Below are 26,132 nucleotides of genomic sequence, written 5' to 3' on the forward strand. Positions count from 1 at the left end.
TGTTGCAGTGAGCACAGAAACCGCCTGAGCTGTTAGCGCTAGCAGTCCCGGTCCGAGTACGGACAAGAGTGTGGTTTTTTTTTTTCGTTTTTTTTTTTTTACCATTTAAAGTCAATACTGTTCTGAAAAAGTACTTAAAGTACTTAAAATGGCACTTTAACTTTAGGTCTGTTCAGTTTTGGCCAGGGGTATTTTCGTTTTGAATTGAAATGCAATTAAATGCATTTTTTCAGACTTTAAAAGAGCTTGAGTTTACAGTATTCATGTCTGTGTCTATTATTTGATTCAGTCCTCCACTAAAATCCATTTAAATTAAAAAAAAAATGTTGCTTTTTGGGGCAAATATTGACTTCTCTAGTGATTCTTTTGGACTTTGATGATAGTCCAGATACCAGTAGTAGACTCCAAGAACCTAGATTACGTGTTGTAGTAAAGAGGTACAGGCTACAACTGGCCCTGCCTGGTACCTCATCTTTTTCTTCGACAGAAGGAAATTCCTGTTTATCGTTTTTTATTCAAATAAAAGCTGTTTGTCACTAAGGGAGATTTACTGTATGAGAGTATTAAAGTATGAATTTACTGTGCAATGTAATAAGAAACTCCCAGGCAATACACTCATACATATACACTGTAATACAGTGATTTACACAATAAGCAGCAGGGTGCAAAATGATATGCAAGACTATACAGTATAATGCACAGACAACAGCTATGCCAGTGTACTATATGCTCTGGCTGCTTCCGTTTATCGGCTTAGCGTCATCTTACATGCAACCACCTTTAAAGCCTCTGAGCAAAAGCCCAAACTGCTGCAACAGTGAATATTTGGCTACAAAAATCAGTGGACTGGCTACTGCCCAATCAGTCCTGCTTATCAGAGCAGAACTACCGTGCAGCTGTCTTAATAATATACATTTACAGGCAGGCGTTGCACTCAGGACGAAAGGGAACTTGAGTTCTCAAACTAAAACACTTACTTGGGACTTGTTTCTCTTGTAATGAAACTGCGAAAAGGTTAAAGAGTCTCAGGTCAGGAGTACACTTATGCATTATTCAAACTGATTACGCAGCGTAATGAGTGGCTCCGGCAGATATCTATCGGCGCTAATGGGTAGAACTTACATGGTGAGTAATCAGGACAGACTGATAGATGACTTGCAGGCCTAATTATGACATTTCATTAAAGAGATCCCGGTGGAGGTGTTATTGCAGATTTCGCTCAAGCATGCAGCGGGAATGCTGCTCCATTTGGCCCGAAGGTAAATTATGAAGCGGCTGCACATCTCGGGAAGATAAACTCCAGGGCTGGACGGTTCCTCGGCTCTGCGCTCCCGCAAAGAGGACTGCTATCCGGTGTGGAATCGACCGCGTGGAGGCTACTGTTCGGCAACAGGCAGGCCACTTCCTGTTTGTGTCGGTGAAGGGTTATGAGCAAGAGATGGGGGGGGGGGGGGGGGGGGTCATTACCTATATTTCAAAATCTACTTTGAAAGTAATGAAGTCAGATGGCACTATCTCGCCAGTATATTAAGTTATTGATGGCAACAGATGGCACTCTTTAGCATATCAAAGAATCGCTCTTCTGCCAGTTTGCAGAGTTATTATTTGTGTTTGTATTGGATATGAACATTTTATTCAGTGGTAGTGTCGTCTGTGTAGAATTTACATTTCATCCGTGCTTCTGAATGCGCAGACAGAAGCAGAAAGAGTGCGGCGAGCGTGCCATAGCGGGAGCAGCGCAGGCTAACGGCATCGTTAATGACTGCACCGCGCATGCTGTTAACGCTGACAAGCTGCATGCTGTCACTTAAATGGAACAATGTCATTGCAGTCGTCATTAGTTGCACCTGTAACAAACAAAAAAAAAAGGAGAGACTGACAACACACTCACTGCAACGCATCGAAACCGAGTGGGATTAGTTTTTTAATTGCATTTGAACTATCCGACACACACACACACACACACACACACGCACACATGCACACATGCATGCAGAGTATTTAAGGGACTTGACCGCATGGCCGCCACCTCCTCTAAGTCGGCCAATAGTGAAACGGCCAATTAAACATGTGGCACTTTGCCTTGTTTCCTCTGCCAGTGATCTAGCATTATAAATCCCCTCTTGATGAAAGAGTTAGTGGCTGTGTTCTGGCCACCAGCTCTGGCTCACGCCGAGGATAGCCGCGTCAGATTGTTGTGTTGCTACACAGCGCCTTGGCTCGGGCAAGTGTGTACCATTAGAGCAGCAATAATTGGAGATGTATATTAAAATGTACACTCAGTGGACATTTTATCGGTGCAATCGTTCAATACGATGGGAATAATGCCTTTAGGAAGATTATAACATTCAGGTTTATTATCAGAGATGTTTCTAATGCCCTGGTTATATGAATAAAGAGTTAGATTGATTTTATTCATCTACAAGGGAAATTGCTTGGTCACAGTAGCTCAGTTGCACATAAGAACACTCTTAAGAACAACAACTTAGCATTAGCATATGATTAATCAGCATATGAACAAATGTAAATAAAATAGAGATGGGAGAATATGTATTATATATGAAGGATTGATAGCGGCGTAGTGGATACAAAAAGGGGTCCAAATGTTGTATAAAACCACATGCTGCCCCTATACACCGATCAGGCGTAACATTATGACCACCTTCCTAATAATGTGTAGGTCTCCCTTGTGCCTTCAAAACAGTTGTGACTCATCAGAGAATGGACATGGGCCTTCTGAGGGTGTCCTGTGGTGTAAGGCAACAGAATGTTGTTACTGATACTTGATCAGTTTGGGATCTAGTGAATCTGGAGGCCAGGTCAACACCTTGTGCCGTTGTTCAAGTTTTTTTTTTTTTAGTTGTTCCTAAAGTGTTTTTGTGTGTGTGTCTGTGTCAGGCTGCATCCTGCTGGGGATGGCTGCTGCCATCAAGGAGTGTCATTGCTATGGGGTGGGGGTGCCTGGTCTGGTGTAGGTGGGTGCTACATGTCTAAGTAACATCCACATGAATGAATGCCAGGTCCAGAAGTTTCCCAGCAGATCACTGAATTGTCACAAGATGGTTTAAATGTTATTTACTTCTCCTGTCAGTGGTTTTAATGTTGTGGCTGATGTATATGCCTCACACATGTACTTTTCATATGTACAATTATTAGTATTATTAGGTTGACTGTAGTTACTGTACTACATCGTGGTGAATGTAGGACAAGCTCCTTTACATCAAACTTGAATCCCACTGATTTTCAACTCTTTCACCAGTTGTGGAAAATATGACTCCATCAGCTCCATGTGTTTCATTTCTGCCTGAGTGAAGCTGAACAATGTCAGCGTGACATTCACCACAAATCCCACTGTTCTTTGGAGCACTTTACAGAGGATACTATTGAATTTTACATTTCTGTGAGTGCCTTACTGGGCCGCTCGTAGTTTTCTTCCTTTGACACACACACACACACACACACACATATATATATATATTTTTTTTTATTTATTTTTTTCTTTAAAAGATTACCAAAGACAGGTAATCCATCACAGCTGACGAGGATGCCATCTTTTATTTGTCCTGGATTATTTTAGCGGCTCGAATGTTTCGAAGAAATTCCAAATAATCCATGGCCCACAGCTGCACCGCCGCGAAGTCGTAATATAAGCAAAGCCGACGAGGTGCTCCCTCCTCCTCTCTGTGATGGATGACACGTCTCAGGGAAGAATCCCCCAAATTAAGTTTAAGAGAAAAAAAAAATGACTGAAACAAATTTAAACCAATTACAGCGTGGAAGGTGGAATAAGAGAAAGTAAACTGTAAAATACTACACCTTCATTTTCAAGCAAATGTAATCGTCACCTCCGGGTGTATCTGTCATAACCCGGGCAAGGTTGTATCAAAATAACCATGCAGATGAGGTTGTAGTAAACTTCCTTCTGATGCTCACTCTTCACTCTGAGGCTGTTCTCTAATAAACAAGCTCTTCAATCAATTCAGAGGTTTAATATTGTTGACTAACTAAAGGACGTGTGGCATGTGTCAAAGCAGCAGTGCTCCTGGATGTTGCCAGAAATGCCACCACCCCCCACCCTCCCCCAGAATGATTGCACTCCTGATGCGTCTCCATAATCATGGCCATTACCCGTGAAGGGCATTCCTTATGTTGACATGCATGTCAGATGGCCTTATATGTCAAGGTCTCTTCTTGTAGCGCTGCCCCCATCTCTTCTGGCCATTTTACAGTGACAGGATGAACGCTGACCTCTGTCATTCCACTGGCTGAGCAGCCCGCGGTGAGCCTGTCGGCGCCAGGCCAGCTGAGCCGGGCTGCTAGGCAGACTCTCGTTTTGCCCCATTTTGCCCCCTGGGTCCACGCGCCACCTCCAAACCAGGCCCCAGCTGCCCCCGACTTCATCATGTGCCGATTAGAAGTAGATTACTCTATGAGCTGCCTTTCGATCATCTACGTCGGCCACTGCATGTCAATGAAAACCGGTCAGGTCTGAGCAAATTTGCACCTCGACCTCAGAACTCCGCCGTTCAAACCGCTCGGCTCGCTCAGATTTTTCGCCGCTTTAAACGCCGCTCTCTGGCATATTAAAACTTTCATTAGGGTTGAGATCTGCTTGATGACAGTATTAGCGAGAGCTCAGCTGAATCCCATGAAATTGAAGAGCGTGTCTGACTAACCCGGGGCGGGCGTCTCTAGGTGCTCTCACCTGCTCTTCCTCAGGAGGAGCAATTATGTCAAGATGAAGGAGGGGTGGATGGGGTGGCATCCCCAGATGGCCTCCGAGCCAAGCCCTTGCTAATTGGCAGTGTTAGGGATTCAGAGCAGATATGAGAGAGAGAGAGAGAGAGAAAGAGAAAGAGCGCCTTCCTCTCCTCTCTACGCTGCCCCGGCGTCTTAGCTTTTTGCTTTGTTTTGCTTTGTCAACTCTCTCCTTTTGATATGCATATCAATACATGTTTTATTCATGGCCTTTTGGAGTAAAATCAGTCAAGATCACCTTGCTGTTGTTGTTTGTCGGCGCGAGAGCTGTTCTCCGTGTGTATGTGTGCTCGGGGTTGCCATTTCAAAGCTAATTCTGTGACGCCGCCTCACACTCCACCAAGCAACGCAAAGAAATGAATGATTTATGTGACTGTCACTCTAAGGGCGCACTAGTATGTACATCCCACATCATTCTTTCAGCCTTACGACAGCCTGTGGCTTTTTTTAAAAAAAAAAAACAAGGCAGCGATGCAAATTGAGTGGCTGGAAAAGAACAACTTCTTGGCACAGGTAGGGCAAAGATAGGAGAGGAGAGGCTGAGCCGAAGGGGTTCACTAGCCACATCCCAAAGGGCTCATACGCTACATGTGCACATTTCACACCAGAGCAGAGGCTTCCTGTTTTAATACTAGATATGTGAACTTTAATTAAAAAAATAAAAATAAAAAAGAGTTTATTAACTCTCAGGATCCGCACCGTGGTTGATGCAGACGTGCTTCAGTCTCATGTATGTGCATTTAACACCATCCAGCCTCAGATCCTGAGAGGCAAACTTGAGAATCTGAGTATGGAGCCAGCTTTCATCAAGTGGATCGACAGCTACCTAACAGAACGGCCACAGTACGTCAGACTAGGGAACACCGTCTCAGAAACCATAGAAACAAGCATTGGGGCCCCCCAGGGAACTGTACTATCCCCCTTCCTCTTCACCCTATATACATCAGACTTCACATACAAAACACCATCATGTCACATACAAAAATACTCTGATGACACTGTTGTGGCAGCTTGTGTGAGGGGAGGAGATGAGGCAGAATACAGGAGGGTCATCTCGGAGTTCACGACCTGGAGCAGGTGCAATGGTCTTGTGCTCAACGTAACCAAAACCAAGGAGATGATAGTGGACTTTGGGAGGCGTAAGGCACACCATCTACCTGTGGAAATTGAGGGGGAGGGCATTGAGGTGGTCCAGACCTACAGATACCTGGGAGTCCACCTGGACCATAAACTGGACTGGTCAGTCCATGCAGATGCAGCATACAAAAAAGGTCAGAGCAGGCTCTTCTTCCTCAGGAAACTGAAATCTTTCCAAGTCTGCAATGACATGCTGTATCTGTTCTACCAGTCAGTCGTGGCCAGTGCAGTGTTCTTCGCAGTGGTGTGTTGGGGCAGCTGTATGACAGCCAGGGACCATAACAGACTGGACAAACTGGTCAGGAAGTGTGTGTCAGTGTTGGGGAGGAGGGTGGTTTCTGTAGGAGATTTGGTGGAGGAAAGAATGAGGAGGATGATGAAATCCATCCTCAGTAACAGGAGCCACCCACTACATGATACTGTGGTTGCCCAGCAAAGCAGCCGCAGTGACAGATTCCTCTCTATGCGCTGCAGGACCGAGAGATACAGGAGGTCTTTTGTTCCAGCCGCCATAAGGCTGCATAATGGACCTGATGATGCGCATTAATTTTATTTATTTATTTATTAAAGATAGTAGCCTTTTTATACTTTTCCTTTAACAACTGTTATTGTCTGTGTCTCTCTCTCTACTGTGTCTCTACTTGTGTTTTTATGAGTGTAGGGTGAATGCTTGTTGATGAATAACACACTGTAAGCTGCTGGACACCTGAATTTCCCCTGTGGGGATGAATAAAGTACCTATCTATCTATCTATCTATCTATGTAGGCAGGGAAGCCTATAGGTGTAATTATAAGAGTGACTCATTAAGCGCGGTTTATGCCTCTGCAGGACGTAGACGCCACAACCTATGTACGTAGCGTATGCGAGCCATTTATACTTGTGCATTCGTCAGTCTGGCAAGCACGAGTCGGCGCTGTGTCTTTTTTGCCAGTCGGGTTCATTTTTGTTTCCACTTCCTGCTTCTCTTTCAACAACGGCGACTGAAACTTTCGACGAGTCATACAAATATTTTGCATCTCGGAACTTCCTCAGTTAACCTTTCCTCGCTGTGTTCCATCTTTTTGATCCAAAACAATCAATTGGAAAACTGCGGAGATCGACAAGAAGCCTGAAATACCAAAAGCGGAAACATGCTACTACCAAGCGGACCAATCACAGCTCTTGCGGTCTGTGTCGCCGTGGCGCGTAGTCACATTTCTGGGGAGGTGCACGTCGGGCTACGCCGTTTGGGTCGAAACCGTGCAAACCATAAAAGTGGAGTTACTAACTAGAGTATAAATAATTTTCTCAAAACTGCAAAGGAGTCATATTTGTATCCTATGAACAGCATCAGTGTCTGGTAAAAAATTTAAGGACCAGAGGTGGCAACTTTCAATTCTGCACCACAAATTTCCACAAAAATGCACATAGTAAAGGATTAAAATAGTGTTCGCAGGACAGGACAGGACAGGACAGGACAGGCAAACCAAGCAATTGTTTGGGGCCTTGTAAAAAAAGAAAAAATAACCATAAACCCCCTCAACCTATGAAGGCCGTACAGTTATGACAGTACTCTACAACCCTACCCTTCCGTGTACACGATGACAGGTCTCGCTAATTTGGACTGGAGGGTTACCGCACATGTTTCGCCCGGGGCCCCCCAGCACTGGGAGGAGGTCTGTCAATGTCAAATGCTTTGGGTAAACAAAGCATTTGACATTGACATGGCAGACTGCTGTTCATTTGCAATTCCGCTCTGTCAGTTCATTCGCTGGCTTTAGGTACTTTAACCGTGATGGCATGGGTCCAGTCAGACATTATGGAAAGTAGTCTGAGATGCCACTATTATTTATTATCTGTATGGTAAAAGGCTTTGGGTGCTAGAGTAAGATTAGCTTAGCCGAGGAAAGATAACCAGACCCAACCAAATCCTTTAAAGGTCACAAATATAAATCCCATTTTATATCCCACGACGTCAAGTGTTAAGTGTCAATATTTCACATAGGTGTGTCTCTAAATTGTATTCTGTATTTGTGTGTTTCTGGCCAAAAATGAGTCCCGCTCCTGCAGTTACGTCCTCTGTAAGGTTGTTGCACAGATGTTTTTACACAATTGAACGGAGCAAGGCTAGCTTCCGTTTTTTTATTTTTTCAGCTTTTTATGCTAAGCTAACTGGTGTGAGCTTGGCTTCTAACAATTGTCAAGAAAGCATATTTCCTGACTTGTTAACCCTTTATAGGGCGAGGGACCGAGTCTGATAACTTCCGCACAAATTTTAAATTGCGTCCAGGTGCCTCTCAGTGAGGTTTAGAAGCATGTGGTTTCCATCCAGCCAATCAGAGGAAATCAAGGCAACGTTCTTAGGGTCAAATGTGGTCTGCAATGTCCACCTCTGCATGAACGCTGAATGTAACTGCTTTATTAGGTACCAAGAAGACCTAACATTGTTTAATGTGATAATGTCAATGCTGACAAATGTCTGAATCAGAACTTATGTTCTAATGGTCCCAAATGCATGTTTAATTGTATTTTAACCACTTAAGGGCAAGGAACCATATATGGTAACTTCCAGGGGTGCAGAGCCGATGTCAGGATTGGGGGGGACACAAAAGTGATTTTTTTTTTTTTTGCAGGTATGCAACTCATACCATGCCACCATAACAATCATTTCTTTTTAGATGTAAATCTAAAATGTGAAGAATGTGAAGTCTGAAAAATGTCACAAAAGTAAAAAAGTCTTCTTAGCCCTAATTTCCTAGTATTTCAATGAGTGCCTTATAAAGGGTAAAACTATTTCTTTTACAAAGATGCAATTGCAATTTTCCTAAAACTGGTGTTTTTTCACCTAATACCAATCTAACCATGCTGAAGAAATTATTTTACAACTTTTTATGGCTTTTACAGTTGATGAAAATCCTCAGATTGATTTTTTTTTTTTTTTTTTTTTTTTTTTTTAATATGTGCCATTTCCGCATCTTCTCATTAGAAATCCTTCTGCTGGTCTCGAGAGATTAGTTTCGCGTGACAAATCTCGCAAGATCGCACAACGAGATTAGTCCTGATACACGGTCAATAAAAAAAGTGACAGAAGCTGCAACTCAGGCCTGAAAGCTGATTGAATTCAAAAAGTATGACGACAGAGAAGAGCTGCAAAAAAAAAAAAAACATACGCAAGAGGTAAAACATTATACAACAAAGCTTTCAGTCAGTCTATCAATGGCGACGTTAGTTTTGCAAAATTCTCTTTCATAACAAAGTCAATTTGTTAAATCTCTCTAAATGAATTGATGCTGAATTAAATGGGGACCTTGCGGATTAGGCAGAATCAAATCAATTCGGAGAATCAGTAGCAATACCCAGCCCTGCTACTTTTATACTTAAATAGCTTAGACGTCATATAGAACAACAGATGCTGTTGTCTAACCGTTCACAAAACTCTCATTAGTTCGCTGTGTAGGTCAGTAACGAGCAACAGCTTTTCATAATTTCATATTGGACTTTTGGAGGTGACGTCTTGTGTCTCTTGTTGTTTGAGGCCAGCTACAGCTGCCTGGATGCCATGCAGGTGTTGCATCATGCGCGCTAAGGCTTGTACACTCATTTGTCAGTTCACCAGGGAATCCAGTCACACCAGCGAGCGCTGCAACTGCATGTATGTCTGAGCGGAAAAAAACACATCAGGCCAATTATCCTGTTCAGACACATTGTCATTAGAGAGCGAAGGGATGAGAAAATATGATTTATTTCTGTCTCAGTGCCCCTCTCTCCGTGTACAGTATTGCTGGTGCAGAGTGTTTGCTTGTTACGCTGAGTGGCTCCGTGTTTGCGCCGCAGACTGTGCAGTAAGCTTAAAGCGGCCACATTAGAGTGCCACGCTGTTCACAAAGCGTGCACAATAAATTTATAGCATGCCTAATAGTGTTGGCAGAAGAGCAGTGGTGGTGGGCAAAACAAACAAAAAGTCTGTTTAGAAGCAGTCATTTCATAGTGTATTGTGTTCCAAAGCACAAACAGTGCTTACAGGGATTATGTGGGAAACCATGAGTCAGGAGTTTATTCTGATTGGATTCATCTTCCTGCAGGAATGAAACATTCATCCTTTTTTTCTTCTCTAATACTATAATGCTAAACACATATTTCAAAAGATAAAAAGGTGCTAATCACGTTGCGCTAATAAAATAATTGTGTTTTTTTTCCCTTCTTAAAACTATTCATGCACAGTGACCAGATTGTTTGCAACACATTCTGTTCTCTCCTTGCTAACCTGACCATAGCGAGCAATAAGAAGAGCAGATCACTTTGTTCGCGCCGTCTCTCTAGGTCAGGGACATAGACTGTATATAAAGATGGATGTCAGAATAGCTCCTCTAAAATGAAGCTAAAGCGAGTAGAGCTCCCCCTGGTGGCTGGCTGCAGTATAGGTCATAAGCTCCACCCCCTCCATGTTAGTGGATGGGACTTGGACCAAATTAAAACACTAAAATACATGTCAAATGTTTTTATTTTCTGTCATTTCAGGTAGTTAATATAATACTGATGCATGTTCAAGTGTCAATTTTTAATTCAATTGGTTAACTGACGCTATAAAACAGGATGTGGCATAGTGGCGACTACCAATTGCCATGCCAACCTCTCTATAAAGCGGTCCCATAGGACTGTGAGCGTTGTAAAGAAATTTGAATAAATAAGTCCAGTGTGTAATCCAACATTTCCTTGTAACTGGTGGAGGTAGAGCAGAGCACAGTATTAATTAAATGAAAACGCGAGCGAGTCTGCAGGGAGTGTGGGCGGGGCATTGATATTGCGGCTCCGCTTGGCTCCACCCTCGGACCATACTGCGCAGACTCTGGCTCCAAAGTCGCAAGAAAATAGCGTCAGTTTGGCCAGTGGGAGGAAGTGGGGACGAATTGTCTATATTTATACACAGTCTATTGTCGGATGTGTCAAATATACGGCCCAAGGGCCAAAAATGGTCCACCAGAGGGTTCAGTCTAGCCTGGGGGATGAATTTACAAAGTGCAAAAATTACATCAAAGACATTAACTGCAACTTCAATAAAAGTAACTGCTATTCCTCAGGTTCAAACGGTTTTGGTGATAGATGTGGACGTAACGCATTTCCTGTTGCTAATTAAATGTAAACATTTTCGTAATGAACTGCTTTGCGCTAACATTTGGAGTTGTTGTGTTACTGGTCCAGCCCCGTTAAGATCAAATTGGGCTGTAGGTAGCGTCCTGAACTAAAATGAGTTTGACACCCCTGCTCTAGGTGATCTATTGCCGGTTCAGTCATGCCAAAACCTTCCCAGGACAGCCAAATCAGAACTGTCTCCATTCAGTCGTTAATCTTCGTCATTATGAGCAGCTTAAATACGAGCGAGTTATCAGCGTACTCTGCCCCAAAAATATCTCCCTTCCAGCTCTTAGAAGATGGCCGCTGATACCACGTGAATAGCTGTCTGATTGCGGCATTGTTGGATGACATTAACACCTGCCAGCCCTCGGTGGATTAGTTTCACACATACGAGTCTGCAGCGGCAAGAGATGAAGAGGAGGCTCCAGGAGCACAGGCATGGTTGTTCTGCAGGTCAATAGTTCAAAGACTGCAAAAGAAACAGTTTGAATGGACAAGATGAAGTGTGTGTCCCAGTAAATGAAGGCTTTATCTGTATCCAGACGTTTTGTTTCTGTTTGTTACAGTGTGTGGGGTTTAGTGTATTCAGTATCATGTGTTCAGTTTCACTTGTCTGACAGTGTTTTTTAGTTTTTTTTCCCCAAATTCATTTTTGCTTCACTTCTTGTAATTTCTGTTTGTAACGTGTTCACAGCTGATGAACATTCAAGCGTGCACATTGAACTCTAATTATACGATTTAATTTCAGCCGTTCAAGGGGTTGACTTGTTTTCTTTTGTTCCCAGTTCCCAGTTAGTTGTATATACAGAGTTAGAACAAATTAGTCAAAACAATCTCAATCTAACTTTGCTAGCTACTATCCAAAAACTTGAAGACGTTTCATCTGAGTAACTTCTTCAGTTCTAAGGGACTGGTGGAGGAGTTGAGGTTTAATTAGGAGCATCTGTGGGTGTAGCCCAACAGAAACTTGCTTGACTTGTTTCCGTTAACGGCTACACACTTGCCTGTCATTAAGAGGGGACTGTTTCCTCTTTCTCCAATGAATTTGAACCATTATCAGTCAGAGGCTCTAGTTTCAAGGTGTGAATAGGGGTCAAACATCTTGGGGACAGAGGTCAAAGGCTGTTACATACTCCTCGAGAAGCGAGAAAGTTTGTTCTCTCACCTAGTGTTCTCGCAGCCCTCGTTTGGGAGTTCTCGCAGCTTGTTCATCTCCCACAATGCTTAGCGCGTGTGACATATGCTGCAGTGGGAGGGGCCCATGAGGACTTCCCCGGAGTTCGCACTTGAATTTCTCGTGAAGATGAAATGACCTGGTCAATCGAATTTTTTTCTTGTTCTCGCAGCCCTAGGAGCAAGAACAAATTTCTCACTTCTCGCAGAGTATGTAACAAGCTTTAGACTGTGTTGTAAATTGATGACAGATTATATCTCAGTCCACCTCCCCTGTTCAGAGAAGGACTTTTCAATTTGACAAAGATGGCTTCCTATACTCCTCTTTCAAACCATGTGTCTTCTCTGGCTAAAATGTGGATGTTGTTGTCTTCAAAGGAGTGTCCTTTGTCCTTCAGGTGTAGGTGGATCTCTGAATTGTTCCCCCAATAGTCCTTTGAACAAAAAATTTGTTGTGGCCAGGTCATTTATACTTCATGAGAAACTCAAACGCCGAATTCCGAGGAAGTACTCATAGGCCCCTCCCTCTGCAGCATACAGGGAAATGTGGAAGATGGACGATGCACTTTTCTTATTATTTTTGGATGTCGGATCACGCCGTTCATTCAGCATGCACCCACACACAGTATGCTGATCTCCACCCCGGAGAGATCTCTTGGCCTTAGAAGAGTTTCAGTATGATCTGATCTGATCTAATCTGAATGTGCGCAAAAGTATAAACAGTACTGCATCAAAATCCTGTGAACTCATGAAAGTGAATGGCACCCACAAAAATAAAACCACCAAAATAAATACAGAAGTCAGCCGTGATACATTCAAATAAGAGACAGGATCCTCAGAGTGTCTCAGAGGATGGTGAATATCAAAGACTTTTCCTGCATTTGTAGGCATCTTTCAAGCCATTTAAGATTTCAAAATCTTTGAATGTCATCGACGTGTAGGCAACAGTCAATTTCCTTCGTGCTGGGGGGTCTTCTCAGGGGCAGTGATCTGGTGCTCGGGGCTGTAATGTTTCCCCCACAGATTCACATGTAGATAAGGTTGTAACAGTGAGAGGAGGAGCAGCTCGTTGCAGGTGGAAGGAGCCTGCTGGGAGGACCCAGTGGAGGTACCTGGCTTTTAAAGATTTTGACGGTGACCTACTTCTGTTCTGTTCATCGAGGCCCCTGTACACGAGGAAATGCTAAACAGCTGCATAGGAGCTGGATGAGAGGCAACATTTAGAGAGCTTTTCTTTACGTAGAAATGTTTGAGTAGATGTGCCATTTGAGTAGATGTGCCATTAGATGTGTAGATGTGCCATTTAACAGTAGATGTGCTACCGCACATCTACTGTTAAATGTGTTATAAAGTCAAACCTTGGGACATTCTCCTCAATGTGAATGTACACAATGCTTAGTGACAGAGGCCCTGTTCACACCTGTGTCACATACACCAATCAGGCATAACATTATGACCACCTTACTAATGTTGTGTAGGTCTCCCTTGTGGTGACTCATCAGAGAATGGACATGGGCCTTCAGAGGGTGTCCTGTGGTGTTTGGCAACGGGGGGGGGGGGGGGGGGGCTTTGAGGGGAAGAGCTTCTGTGGATCATCCCACAGATTCTTGATCAGTTTGGGATCTAGTGAATTTGGGGGTGCCTGGTCTGGTCTAGGTGGGTGCTACATGTCTAAGTAACATCCACACCAATGAATGCCAGGTCCAAAAGTTTCCCAGCAGAACAAAGACACAGCACCGACTAGCGTTTGGGTGGCCAAGTACAAATTAGCTTGCACTGGTGTAGGTTCTGGCTTCTGGTCCCACTGTACCCTGAAAGAGCCTTAAATGTGGTCATATGCAGCTGAGGCATTCAGAAAGGTGTTCACTTGTGCTCAGATCACTCAAGATGCATTTTAATGCCAGGTGTGAACAAGGGCATAGAAACCAGTTGAAGGACTTGCGTGGTGAACTGAAACCAGTTATTAAAGAGAAAAAAATAATAAGCTGTCCAACTTTACTAATATGATTATTTTTATCAACGTTATTACTGTTACGACTATAACCAGTGGAACGGGCCTCAAATTGGATTTAGCTCACACAGCCGTTCCTGGTGTATCTTCTCTCTCTCTCTCCTGCTCTTATGTCCTTGTTTCTGGAACAACTTTTTAATCCAATAGAAGAGGTTAAATGAAAAATAAAACTCAACTAACATAAGCTACGTTAATTCCCTCTGTTTCTCTCCGTTCTCACTTCGAAATCAGCGCTGTGAAGACAGTTTGCCGTCAACTTGCTGGTCAAATTTCAAAGCTGTGCTCAGAGCATTTTTTTTGTTGTTGTTGTTTTATTTGGCCTTCTCAACCAGATCCTCAGATTGCTGTGGTTCCTCTGGGATGTATTAATATTGCTGTGAAATTTCAGCCATTTCAACGCAAGTGTGTCCAGGCCTTTTACTCCACCGTCCAACGAGTATAGATCAGTCCATTTAGAAATCATTTTCTCCTCTTTATGTGGCTCATCTGAAATCCTTTAAAAGTGTTTGCAAAGTCAAATTTTCTCAGTAGCTTTCTCATTATTTTCACCGACATTTGAAAGCAGCTTGTAGCCCATTTATAAATTGCTTACCAATTTTCATCTCGCATTAAAGAAATAAAATGACGTAACTGTGACTCTTTGTATTTTCCCGCCATTTAAACCAGGGGCCTTCAACGTTTTCCAGGCCAAGACCCCCAAACTGATGGGAAGATGGAGCGCCCCCTCTACTTATGTATATCTGTATTTAAAGACATTTAAATTTATGGAAAAAATTGCGGGGGGAATATAAAAAAAATGTCTAATCAACCAAAACCTTCGTGACCCCCCTGTGGTACCGTCGCAGACCCCCTAGGGGTCGCGGACCCCATGTTGAAGACCTCTGGTTTAAACCATCCTGTATCTCCACCATGCAAGTCACACGTTGGTAATTCATTAATTTAAGCTGATGAGTCAAACACTGTCTTAGTTTTTCGTGTTTTGGGTTGGGTATAACTTCCAATATATAGCTGCTGTCGCGCCGTGAAGAACTGCACAACGACAACAAGAACCCGACTCGGTACACGTGCCAGGGTAACGGCTAATGTATAACCACAATAAACAGGATGGAGATGTCTGTGCAGATGGTTTCTCTGATGTTTTCACATGAAACAGCCGTGCTGATATACGAGTAGTGGAGATAAAGTGAGTGATGTATGAATTCTGTCATTTTTATCAGATGGCACCGAGCAGATTTATTTTGGATTTTGACAAACAAGGATTAATGGAGCCTTTTTTTTTATGAAATGATTTTTATACATTTATTCGTTTTGTAACACCCTCTCTGTTATATTTGCTGGATAATACAGAGAAACACCCTTTGGAAAGGTTAAAATTGTTCTGGTAATTGTAGGTGAGAGCAGATACGCAACGAGGTTTGTCAAAAGCAGCGCCACTGGACCGCCCTTACTCCGCTAAAAATTGCAATCAAAAGCCGTAGCTGCTGAACGCAACCGTCTCGGCTGCTGTGTCACTGTTAGCGTCGGTGCATTGCGTGCTGCAGATGGTTCTCTGTTGGAAATAAGCAAACTGTTATTTAAATTTTCTGGATTCATGAGGCTGAAGATGGGCTGTTTGTAACCGAAAGTAGTTTGCAAGAGAAGACTCGTGTCCTTGAGCGACCCCGAGTAATTACTTAAGGATAATCAGGACACGTCTAACTGACGGCAGAAATAATTACAAGGGGGGAAAATGAGCCAGCGTGTTGTTGTATTGTCTTTTTATTTTGTGTGTGTGTGTGCGTGCGTGTGTGGGGGGGCAGTTGTAAGTGGTGAATAAAAAAAAGTAACAGGCAACATTGTGTGGTCAAAAAAAACAACAGCTTACGAGACACTGAAATTGGGGTGAAGTCTGAATGCTTCCGGGAGGATCGTCTGCACGCTGCGATGATGTAATAAATGAGCGGTTCTTTGAATAATGCATCACCCTGTGTGTGTCACCCTGTACAGCCACGCGCAGACGTCTTACTAGTCTCACAACACAACGCTGAAGCTCCCTGTTGCTTAAAAGTGGGTGTACAGTCTGGAGGTAAAATAAACAGCTGTGAAGGCTGTATGCACAAAATTATATTTGTCATCCCCTGCAGGTATTCAGCATTTGAGGAGCTCCATAGGCATGTTTTATGCACCCATCAGCCACAACATTATGACCACTGACAGGAGAAGTGAATAACATCGACCATCTTGTGACAATTCAGTGTTCTGCTGGGAAATTTTTGGACCTGGCATTCATTGGTGTGGATGTTACTTAGACATGTAGCACCCACGTAGACCAGACCAGGCACCCCCACCCCATAGCAATGACACTCCTTGATGGCAGCAGCCATCCCCAGCAGGATGCATACTTTAGGAATCACTAAAAAAACATGAAGAACAGCACAAGGTGTTGACCTGGCCTCCAAATTCACTAGATCCCAAACTGATCAAGTATCTGTGGAATGATCCACAGGGGCCCCTCCCCTCAAAGCCCCCCCACTAACAACATTCCAGGCCCATGTCCAATCTCTGATGATCATCAGTGTTTGCGTAGGGGGTTGTCATCTGAGGGTTATAAGTATCTATGCTAATGTCTTGTTTGAAAGTTAATGATATATTCAGCTGAATTCAAAACTGCAAACTGCAGGATTGTGTCATTTTTCGGAAAATAAAATCATCCCATGACCTCTCCAAGAAGCTCCAGACCTCTCAGGCTTCATAAAACATCCCCTGCAGCCTTCCAGCTCAAGCCTGCAATGCTAAACCTGACCCGGTGCACGGGCAGCCTTTTAGGATTTCAAACCGCTGCTCTTCTGTGCCTGTTGTATCCAGTATAAATCTAATGCTAACAGCTGTCCAGTACACCGCTACACATCCTCCTCCACCTCTCACTTCTCAGGGTCATATAAGAGAAGTAACTTCCTGGTGGAGAACGGCTCCACGAGGACATGCCCTGATCCACCTAGACAAGCGTGGATACTTAATAAGGAAGTGGGAAGGGCCAAGAAATTACACTTGACTTCCCGTTAATATATTAATGTCATCATCCGGCTCCGAGTCCCGTACTTTTAGACGATGACTCAACTCTGACTATGCTGCAGCCCGTGTGAATGCTATGGAGCTCATTATCCACATCACACTCAGGGCAGCAGCAGCTTCTCAAGTTCTGCTGGAGGTTGAGCCCTTATCTGTAGCTTTCTGACTTCGCTGTAACTAAGACGTACACTTAGTCTCCTCTTACATGATCATGTTATATCATTAAGTAGTTGAGGAATGCTTTTTCTAAACTTGACAGCATTCATTAATAGGCTATGAGTATCTGACTGGAAGAATTATTACGCGTGACATAATTAAGGCTCGGACTTTTGTTTGCAGCAGTGAAACTTTGGTTTGCATGCAGTCCAGGATGTACAGTGTTCTAAAGCCTCAGGGGCAAAAATATGTGGAAACACTTGAGACAGGCATATTATTTGTAATGGTTTTGAATTTTGAATGTTTTGTGCGTCCTTGCTTGGCTTTTCCTGCTTTATTGAAATCAGTTTATTTAAGTTTCACTTCCTGTCCGTGATTCCACTCACCTGTCTCACTTTGTGTCTTTTGTCTACGTGCTCCTCCCCTCTTTCATCTCACCTGTCTCTCATTATTCTATCAGCCAGTGTGTGTGTGAGTGCATATTTGTCCTTGGTTAAGTCGTCTCTGATGTTACCCCCCTTTGTCCTGTCATGCATTTCTGAGTTGTCGTCTTGGTTCTGGTCTTTACCCGTTTTTGGATACCCTGCATTTTGAGCTTTCATTAAAATCACTTTCCTTCCCGGTATTGCCTCCCTGTGTGTCCTGCGTTTGGGTCCTCCTTCACTAGAATTACTTCCCTTAGTAAAGGTATAGCCATATTTACGCTCCACTTCCCGCTGATGACTAATTTAACCTTGCATACAGCAGATGGACCTGTGTTCACGCTCGCTATCGACAAAAGCATATTGTTCGACTGGTGGTAGCGTCTGTGAAACGCTGTTTAGTTAGAGAATTAAAAACTGACAATAAAGGTAATCAGATGCAAAAGGCAGCAACAGAAAACACCCTGTAACACCCCGGCGTGTAGCTAACATTTTTAGCAGCTCGCTGTCAGTTGTGAAGCTGTCGTTGCTTTACTTGCTAACGGGCAATTAACTGGAGCAGAGATTGTGCTCCGTTTGCAGGTTCTTAAAATGGCTATAGGTTAAAACCAGCCGGTGCAACCTGCTTCACAGTTAATTATGTGTAGTTCGTCTTTCGCTAATATTAAAATGCCAATTAACACAGCCGATGTCTGCTATACAAATTTGAAGCATGCTATCAGGACATTAAAACAAGCAGAGCCTTAAGTGCCAGGTCATGTGCAGAAAGTCTGATTCAGGCAACAGCAAGAGTGTCCCAGCAATGTCTATAATTTTTTCTGTAACCCTTTGGAAAAACTGCCATCATGCTCTTCTCTTTGTAGGTTATTTTAATGTGAAAATGTTTAGTGAAGATATTTACTGGATTTGCTCATCATAGATTGGATCACCATGGTTTCTGGTGATAAAAAGAACACTAGCATACAAATGATAATTAAAAGTCAAGGGCAGACTGTGGTCAGGAGTTTTGCAAACTGCACCCTCACAAGACCGAGTTCACTTCCAGACTGTGTTCCATTTTCATTTTCATAAAAGTTTCTTTTTCTCCCTTGTATTTTTTCTTAACTTATTTATGCATGCATTTACAGCCACATACATACCCTCAACCATATGTTACACTAGACATGCTGCACCATCCTGCACCAGAAGCACTAATGGCTGCTTTAATGGAGTAACTGATACTTCTGTTTTGTCATTTACAATGGAGATATCTAACAGCACCAAACCACCTGATTCATGTCAGTTTGGACACATAATCCCAACATCATTGGCCAAACAAACAAATAAATGAGCAAATAAAAGCTGAGCCGACGGAAGTAAATGCGGGCATTTTCCCAGACAGTTGCTCAACATAAATCAGGGTCCATATCCGATTACCGCCTAAATAGTTGGTGAAGACACGTCTCGTTTCGAATCAATCTTGTCTGTGCCACGGTGTCGTGACAGGCTGTTCAAATTGATATGTTTTGTCTGCTTGCGGTTTTGTACTCCGAAAGACTTAAAGCCGCATCCACCCGTTCGCAACCGCTGACTAATTGGCTCTTTTGCAACCAGGCTGGTGTGTGAGCTTATAGTGAGCCGTGTTGTCTTTCCTCGCCGTCCTACAGGGAGCAGTGTCCTGCAGAGTCCTGTCTTCACCAAGCAGCCTGGCAGCATTGTGTATCCTGTGGAGACTCTGGAGAAGAACAGGGAGGTGGTGTTCAGCTGTGAAGCCCAAGGAAGTCCACCTCCCATCTACCGGTGAGTGTGTTTTTTGTTTTTTTTTAAACGCTTTTTGGACATATTTAAAATTAAACATTCCCCTTTTGTATTTTGGCAGTTCTTTATGCCGATAAAAGGGAAGTGTTGGAATCGTGAATCATACGCCAAGCTGATGTGATTCCTTAGACTGAAATACAGAGGGCTTCTTGTAAACTCTAGTTTAACTATTTAGTGCATAGACTGTATATAAATATGCATACAATGCATCCCCACTTCCATGCATTGGCCAAACTGACGCTAGCTTCCCGGGGATACGGGCGGCGCCATCTTGAGTGTTTGGAGCCAGAGTCTGATAAGTGTGGTCCGAGTGTGGAGCCATGCGAAGCCTCGTTATTGACACCCCGCCCACTTTTCCTCCAGACTCACTCGCGTTTTCGTTTGATTAATACTGCGCTCTGCTCTACCTCCAGCAATTACAAGGAAATGTTGGATTATATACTGTATTTCTTTATTTATTTCCAACTCGTAGTCATCATGATGTCACACCCTGTTTCTATGGCGTCAAATAACTAACAAAAACAAAACCTATACACTTGAGTATGCACCAGTATTATATTAACTGCCTAAAATGACAGAAACTATCCTTGAAAAAAATTATTTGACGTGTATTTTAGTGTTTTAGTTTGGCGCAAGTCCCATCCACTAACATGAAGGGGGTGGAGCTTATATGACCTACACTACAGCCAGCCACCAGGGGGAGCTCTATTGCAATTGGCTTACTATTTGGCCACCTTGGAAAACTCTTGTAACTCTTCTAAGAGCCCGATTTGGTTTCCTCATTGTCGGCACATTCCAAGACGATATGAGTAGCATACCAACAATGACCTAATGTGCTTATTAAAAGACCAATGTATCTTGGGAGCTGAATTGTCACTCAAAACGTCTGAAGACACATCTGTGAGCCACACTGTTGCACTGGATGACATGTTCCTTCATTACAACAAACACGGTGGACTTTGTACCGCCTCGCCTGCCTGCCTGTCTGCAAATTTGGATATGGCCGCGCATGTTGTTTCGGTAAACAATCGTATGTCGTCGCGGGAGCCGTTGGCAGCCATCCTGTTCTGTTGTTTATGCATGAGAATGTGTTTGAATGAAAATGATGGCTTTGGGCTAAGACTCACAGACAAAGCAGGGAAGACAGAACATCCCTTAATATTCATCACACAAGAGAAATGTCCATTCAGCGTGGTTTTTATGTCCTGTAAGAATAGGAACGTTCTCAGAGTCTTGGTGTCATTTCATGATTTAGAGGGGTAAAAGGTGCATGTTGGATGTTAAGACTATAACAAAGAAGTTCAAAGAGCCTAAGGGTTCATTTTATTGGTGCAATTCTTGACATAATGGTAAGAATACACACTAATTAGGGAATTATGGGTTTGTACAAGAAAGATTACTTATTATTCTAAGACAGTTTAGGCTTATACGCTCTACATGACACTCCTGAAACTAGAAACCAGCAAGTTCTTAATCTGACAAAGTCAAGAAGAGTTTTGAGCCTTTTCAGATGTGCTTTTCTTGATTGTAGTCCTAACAGTTAGAATTAAGGTGGTTTATACCTCTGCGAGACATAGAGGGCGTAACCTACATACGTAGCCTGCGCTGGTAGGAGCCATTTATACTAAAAACGCTTGTCGTGCTTGTGTTGTTGTGTGAAGTTTGTTTCTACTTCCTGCTTCACTTTCAACAATGGCGACAGAAACTTTCGCTGAAATTTTGCCGAAGACGAGTCGTACAAATGTTTGTATCTCCGAACCTCCTCAGTTAACCTTTCCTTGATGTATTCCATCTTTATTGATCCAAAACAATCAATTCAAAAATTGTGGAGATGTAGGAGTAGCCAGAAATACTAAAGCGGAAACACACTAATACCAAGCGGACCAGTCAGAGCTTTTGTGTTAACTACGGCATCAAATTGATGCAGAAGTATAAACCCTGCAATAGATGCACAAGGGAAATTGCTTGGTCACAGTAGCTCAGTTGCAGTTGCATCAAAAAACACTCTTGAAAACCACTAGTAAATAAAATAAAATAAAATAAATCATAAATAAATAAAAGACAGCAAAAGAAAAGGGAAAAATAATAATGAAAAAATAAAATAAAATAAGCAAAAAATGTACAAATGTACAATAAATAGAGACAGAAAAAAATACACTATAGTTACAAAGCAGAGAAAGTGTCCACATCCTGTTAAAACATGCTGGGTTCATTGTAATCCTCCGTGTCAGGCTTCCATCCATTGTGAATAAAACTGCAACGGGGAATATCGTCTCAGTTGTTTCTATCTCTAGAAAAGACTCGTTCATCCTTGCAGATCAAGCCTGAGCTGATCAGGATCTAAGAAATGTACTACATGAGTTTTATTTTGTTGAGGATTTTCTCTTCAACCCCCCTGCTGGAAACATGTGTTGTCTATCCGTGCCCCAGGAATGCTCGTTGAGCTCGGCGAGCAGCCGGCTCAGACATCTTTTCTCTGCTGCAGAGTTCAAAGAGCAGCTGTTTTTCCCCTCTTTATTTCCTCCTCACATGGACCATTAGTCTATTGAAAGTGTGTCGTGTTGCAGCATCTCGGGCAAGTAAAAAAGTTCAAATCAATCATGTTTGCTCACTGAAATTGCTGGGGTGAGATTTGGAAGGATTGGTACATTTAATACTTGGGACTGAGCCAGCTTAAAGGATGACCTAATCAGCTGTTTCCTTTCAAGGTCGCTGTGCGGCCTTGTCAGAGCTGATGCTGCTGCTGCCGCTGCTGCCTCCTAAGGATGTGTCGCAACAAGCGCACAAGAGCTAAACCGCGCTTAAAGTTCATTAATTGCATGTCACGCGGCGGCAGAATGTGACAGTTTGAGCTGCAGCGTTCACGTCAAAAGAAAAGATGTGCTCTCCGTATCATTTGCATTGAATCTGACTGAAGGAAAACAGAGATTTCTTTCAACATGAGACAATGAGTAGGTTGTGGTGTAAAAAATCCAATTCTAGTCACTCAAGTGAATACTTAAAAAAGAAATAAAATAAGAAGTGCACTAACTTTAGAAAGTTTTAGGAAATATACTTTTCTTCCATCCTTGCACGAGTTAAATGACAACTGAAAACTACAGATATATAGATATATATAAAAAAAAAACATAACTCTGCAACACTGACTAACTGGAAATTTTAGCACAGCCATTTTTTTTATTTTTTTTTCTATTTGCCTTACAAAAAAGATAAACCTCTGCGACGGGGTAACAGACCCCCCAAAGACCGTGAAAAGGAAAACACTTCAAACCAGAGTGTTTGGCCAGGTGTCAGTGACTGTTGTTGACTGTCCATGTGTCTCTTAATAAAATCCAATCAGTGTCAAGCTGTGCTCCGTGGGGAAAATCACCCAGAACGTTTGCATTTTATTTCTCCAACTGCAGATGCTGCTATGCAATCTGAATGTGCTCCGGGAGGGATTCAGCCAGTTAGCTAAAGATCAGGAGATTGAAATGCAAGCACGTTGGCCGTGCTTTGACTGGCCAAGAACATGCCTGGACACACCTGATTTCACTTTCAAAATAAGCTAGTAATGTAATTTAAATGTATGCGTTAAGGGCAACGGTTGCATTGTATTTTTTATTATTATTATTTATTGCACACTATCATCCTTGGAGCCATTGGTGTTTATTATGGATTTGCTGCACATGAAATTAGATGACTATGAGGAAGCAATTTACTTATTATTTTATAGATTTATTTTTCATTAATACTAAAATAGAAACTGAATTGGTTACTGTTTGAAAACCCCCAAAATTGTTCTGTATTGCAATGTGATAATGTCCAGTTAGCCAGCTGTTAATGTACCCATTGACTGGGTCACCTTAGACACCATAGACAGTATAAAGATGGACGGCAGAACAGCTCCTCTAAAGTGAAGTCGAAGCAAGTAGAGCTCCCCCTGGTGGCTGGCTACAGTATAGGTCATAAGCTCCACCCCCTCCATGTTAGTGGGCGGGGCTTGGGCCAAATTAAAACACTAAAATACACGTCAAATAATTATTTTTTCTCCAATGATGGTTTCTGTAATTTTAGGTAGTTAATATAATGTCGATGCGTGATTAAGTGTCTGTTTTTTATTTATTCAGCACTATAGAAACAGGATGTGACATAATGTCGACCACCAGTTGCCATGCCAACTGCCCCGTAAAGCGGTCCCATGGTACCCTGAGAGTAAAGAGAGTATAATCCAACTTTTCCTTGTAACAGGTGGAGGTAGAGCAGAGCGTAGTATTAATTAAACGAAAACGCGAGTGAGTCTGGAGGAAGTGTGGGCGGGGCATCGAGAACTCCACTCTGGGACCGTACTGATCAGACTCTGGCTCCAAATTTGCAAGATGGCGCCGCCTATATCCCCGGGAAACTAGCGTCAGCTTGGCTGATGCAAGGAAGTGGGGATGCATTGTCCATATTTATATACAGTCTATGGGTCCAAAGCTCCAAGCCTTAGCCTCCCTAAAAATTGGTCAGTAGGAACCAACATGAACCATGCCGTCTTTAGCCTAACATGACAAAAGCTTTCGCTGGCAGCTGTATAAAAGGAACATATATAACTTTACATCGTGTTATATGCTATATACTCCAGCTTTAACGCTGCAGGTGGTGACTAACTGATACCTGGGGGATTGTAGCTGTATGCTCTCTAGACACATGCCCGATGGTCTCCTAACAGCCACCCGACACCACCTTGACTTTTGTGTTTAATTAGACAGTGATGTACAGTTGGCTGCAGTATAATTGAGTAGAATTTCAAGCACACAGTAGTGTAATCTTGGCTCACATATACTGGAGTCCTTTAATGTTGCAGTGTTCCTAATTTCTGAATGTTTCTTCCGCTCCACATCAACACTCCCAGTATCTCCTGGTGACACCAGGAGATACTGGGAGTGTGATGCCAGGCTGGTGTGATGCCATTTTCTCACCTCATGTCTGGAGACGTGTCTCCATCGAGCTCACAGCGTTCATCCCTGCCAATTGTTCACAGACAGTCACTGCTGATAATGTAAAAATGCACAGATTTGTTTCCATCATATATGAAGCTAGCAGGTTATGGAAGGTCAGTGGGAGGGCTATTATTCCCTGACTTTGTCCTCTCCAGGCTGCACTTTCACCAAGGTGCGTGCTGCATCCCCAGGAAATAATTTTATTAATTAATTAATTAATTAATTTAATTAATAATTACCTTAATTTATCTTAAAATTTTGTGAATTATTGTGCACTTTTGTACAAAAAACATCCCTTATTTGGATTTTGAATCAGAATGACTTTTGCAAAAGCAGCCGTGCAGCGTAGTCGTTTTTTGAACACTTTAACGCGCCGGGCTTAAGACAAGAAACAGAACGCCTAAAACATTCAGAGCCTCATAAGCCAGATGGTGTGGTATTATGCCACCGTGCACATGGCCCGTTGTTACATGATTGCGTAGAGCATGTGCCTAACAAATGGAGCTGCTGTTGTGGCCTGCTCGGCAATCATAAATCACCGTAAATAGAATTATTAAATAATCTAGTTTGCATGTGTCTGATGAAATCTGCTGCTCCGCGGTGACGCCGTCGCGCTGCCTCTTAACACGGCTCCTTGCGCTGAAAGTTATCGGGGAATTTTTCTATTGATGTGCTCGAGGTTCGCAGGAAATCTGAATATCTGTCACTTAGCGAGCTTAAAGTCGTTGCCTAATTGGCTTAAAGTGACGAAAGTTGTCATAGGCCGTATCATTTGTCATGAAAGAACAATGAAAGCTTTTGGTTTGGCAATTATCTTTAACTGCTACTGTGTTTAACTGCAGTGCACACGCATAATACGTTACACTTAGGGACCGAAGATGTCTTCCTCCATCTGGGTGAATTCCCTTTCAACGTGGGGTATGATTACTCCCTCAGATGCATCAAAACATTTCCCAGGCTCAGTCAAATGTTTTAGGAGCTTTAAAAGATAAAGCGCTGAACTGAGGACTGGCTGAGAAAACCTTCTGCAGTTTTTGGTTTGCAAGCACAGATTAAACCACGTGTCTCGCAGAGTAATTAAAAGCCCCCAGAAAGTGCCGCTTTCCTGCGTGATGGGACGTCTTTTCAGAAAGCAGAGGAAGCCACCGCGTGAGAACGAGACACACGTTCCGAGCACCACCTCCCTCTCCGCCTTCCCCCTTTCCGCCCTCTGAGTCGAAGGTGTTACTTCGGCTGTGAAATATTCATGTTGGTTTTTGTTTATTCCACTTCAGCTGCAAATGCGCGGCAGCCGAGGGGCCCTGCGGGACGGCGGTCGCTCCCTCCCCTCGGGCTCCTTTCTACTGTGTGCAGTGTAGTAATAAGGCTCTTGAGAGGGCGCGCTTACATGTGACTGAACCAGAGGAAGACCATGAAAGACCACTGAGCTCCACGTTATATCTATTAAAAGGGAAAAAGTCTGCGGAGATGTCTTTGCGGGTGCCGCGGCGCCGACAAATGTTCTGCTGCTTGTGAGACATTTCAGTCCAACACAGCCTGACATTGTTTTTCTT

At 43.0% G+C, this 26,132-nt stretch overlaps 1 protein-coding gene across 1 annotated transcript in view; it reads left to right on the top strand.

Moving 5' to 3' along the window:
• Window positions 1-26,132, top strand: part of cntn4 (contactin 4) — a 135,983-nt gene that overhangs the window by 21,819 nt on the left and 88,032 nt on the right. The window contains exon 2 of the mRNA XM_084543425.1: window positions 19,465-19,597. Coding sequence (XP_084399551.1) covers window positions 19,465-19,597 — 133 coding nt within the window. The remainder of the gene's footprint in view (window positions 1-19,464; window positions 19,598-26,132) is intronic.

The sequence above is a fragment of the Chelon labrosus genome (genome assembly GCF_963514085.1).
Source record: "Chelon labrosus genome assembly, chromosome: 4".
Taxonomy (NCBI): Eukaryota; Metazoa; Chordata; class Actinopteri; order Mugiliformes; family Mugilidae; genus Chelon; species Chelon labrosus.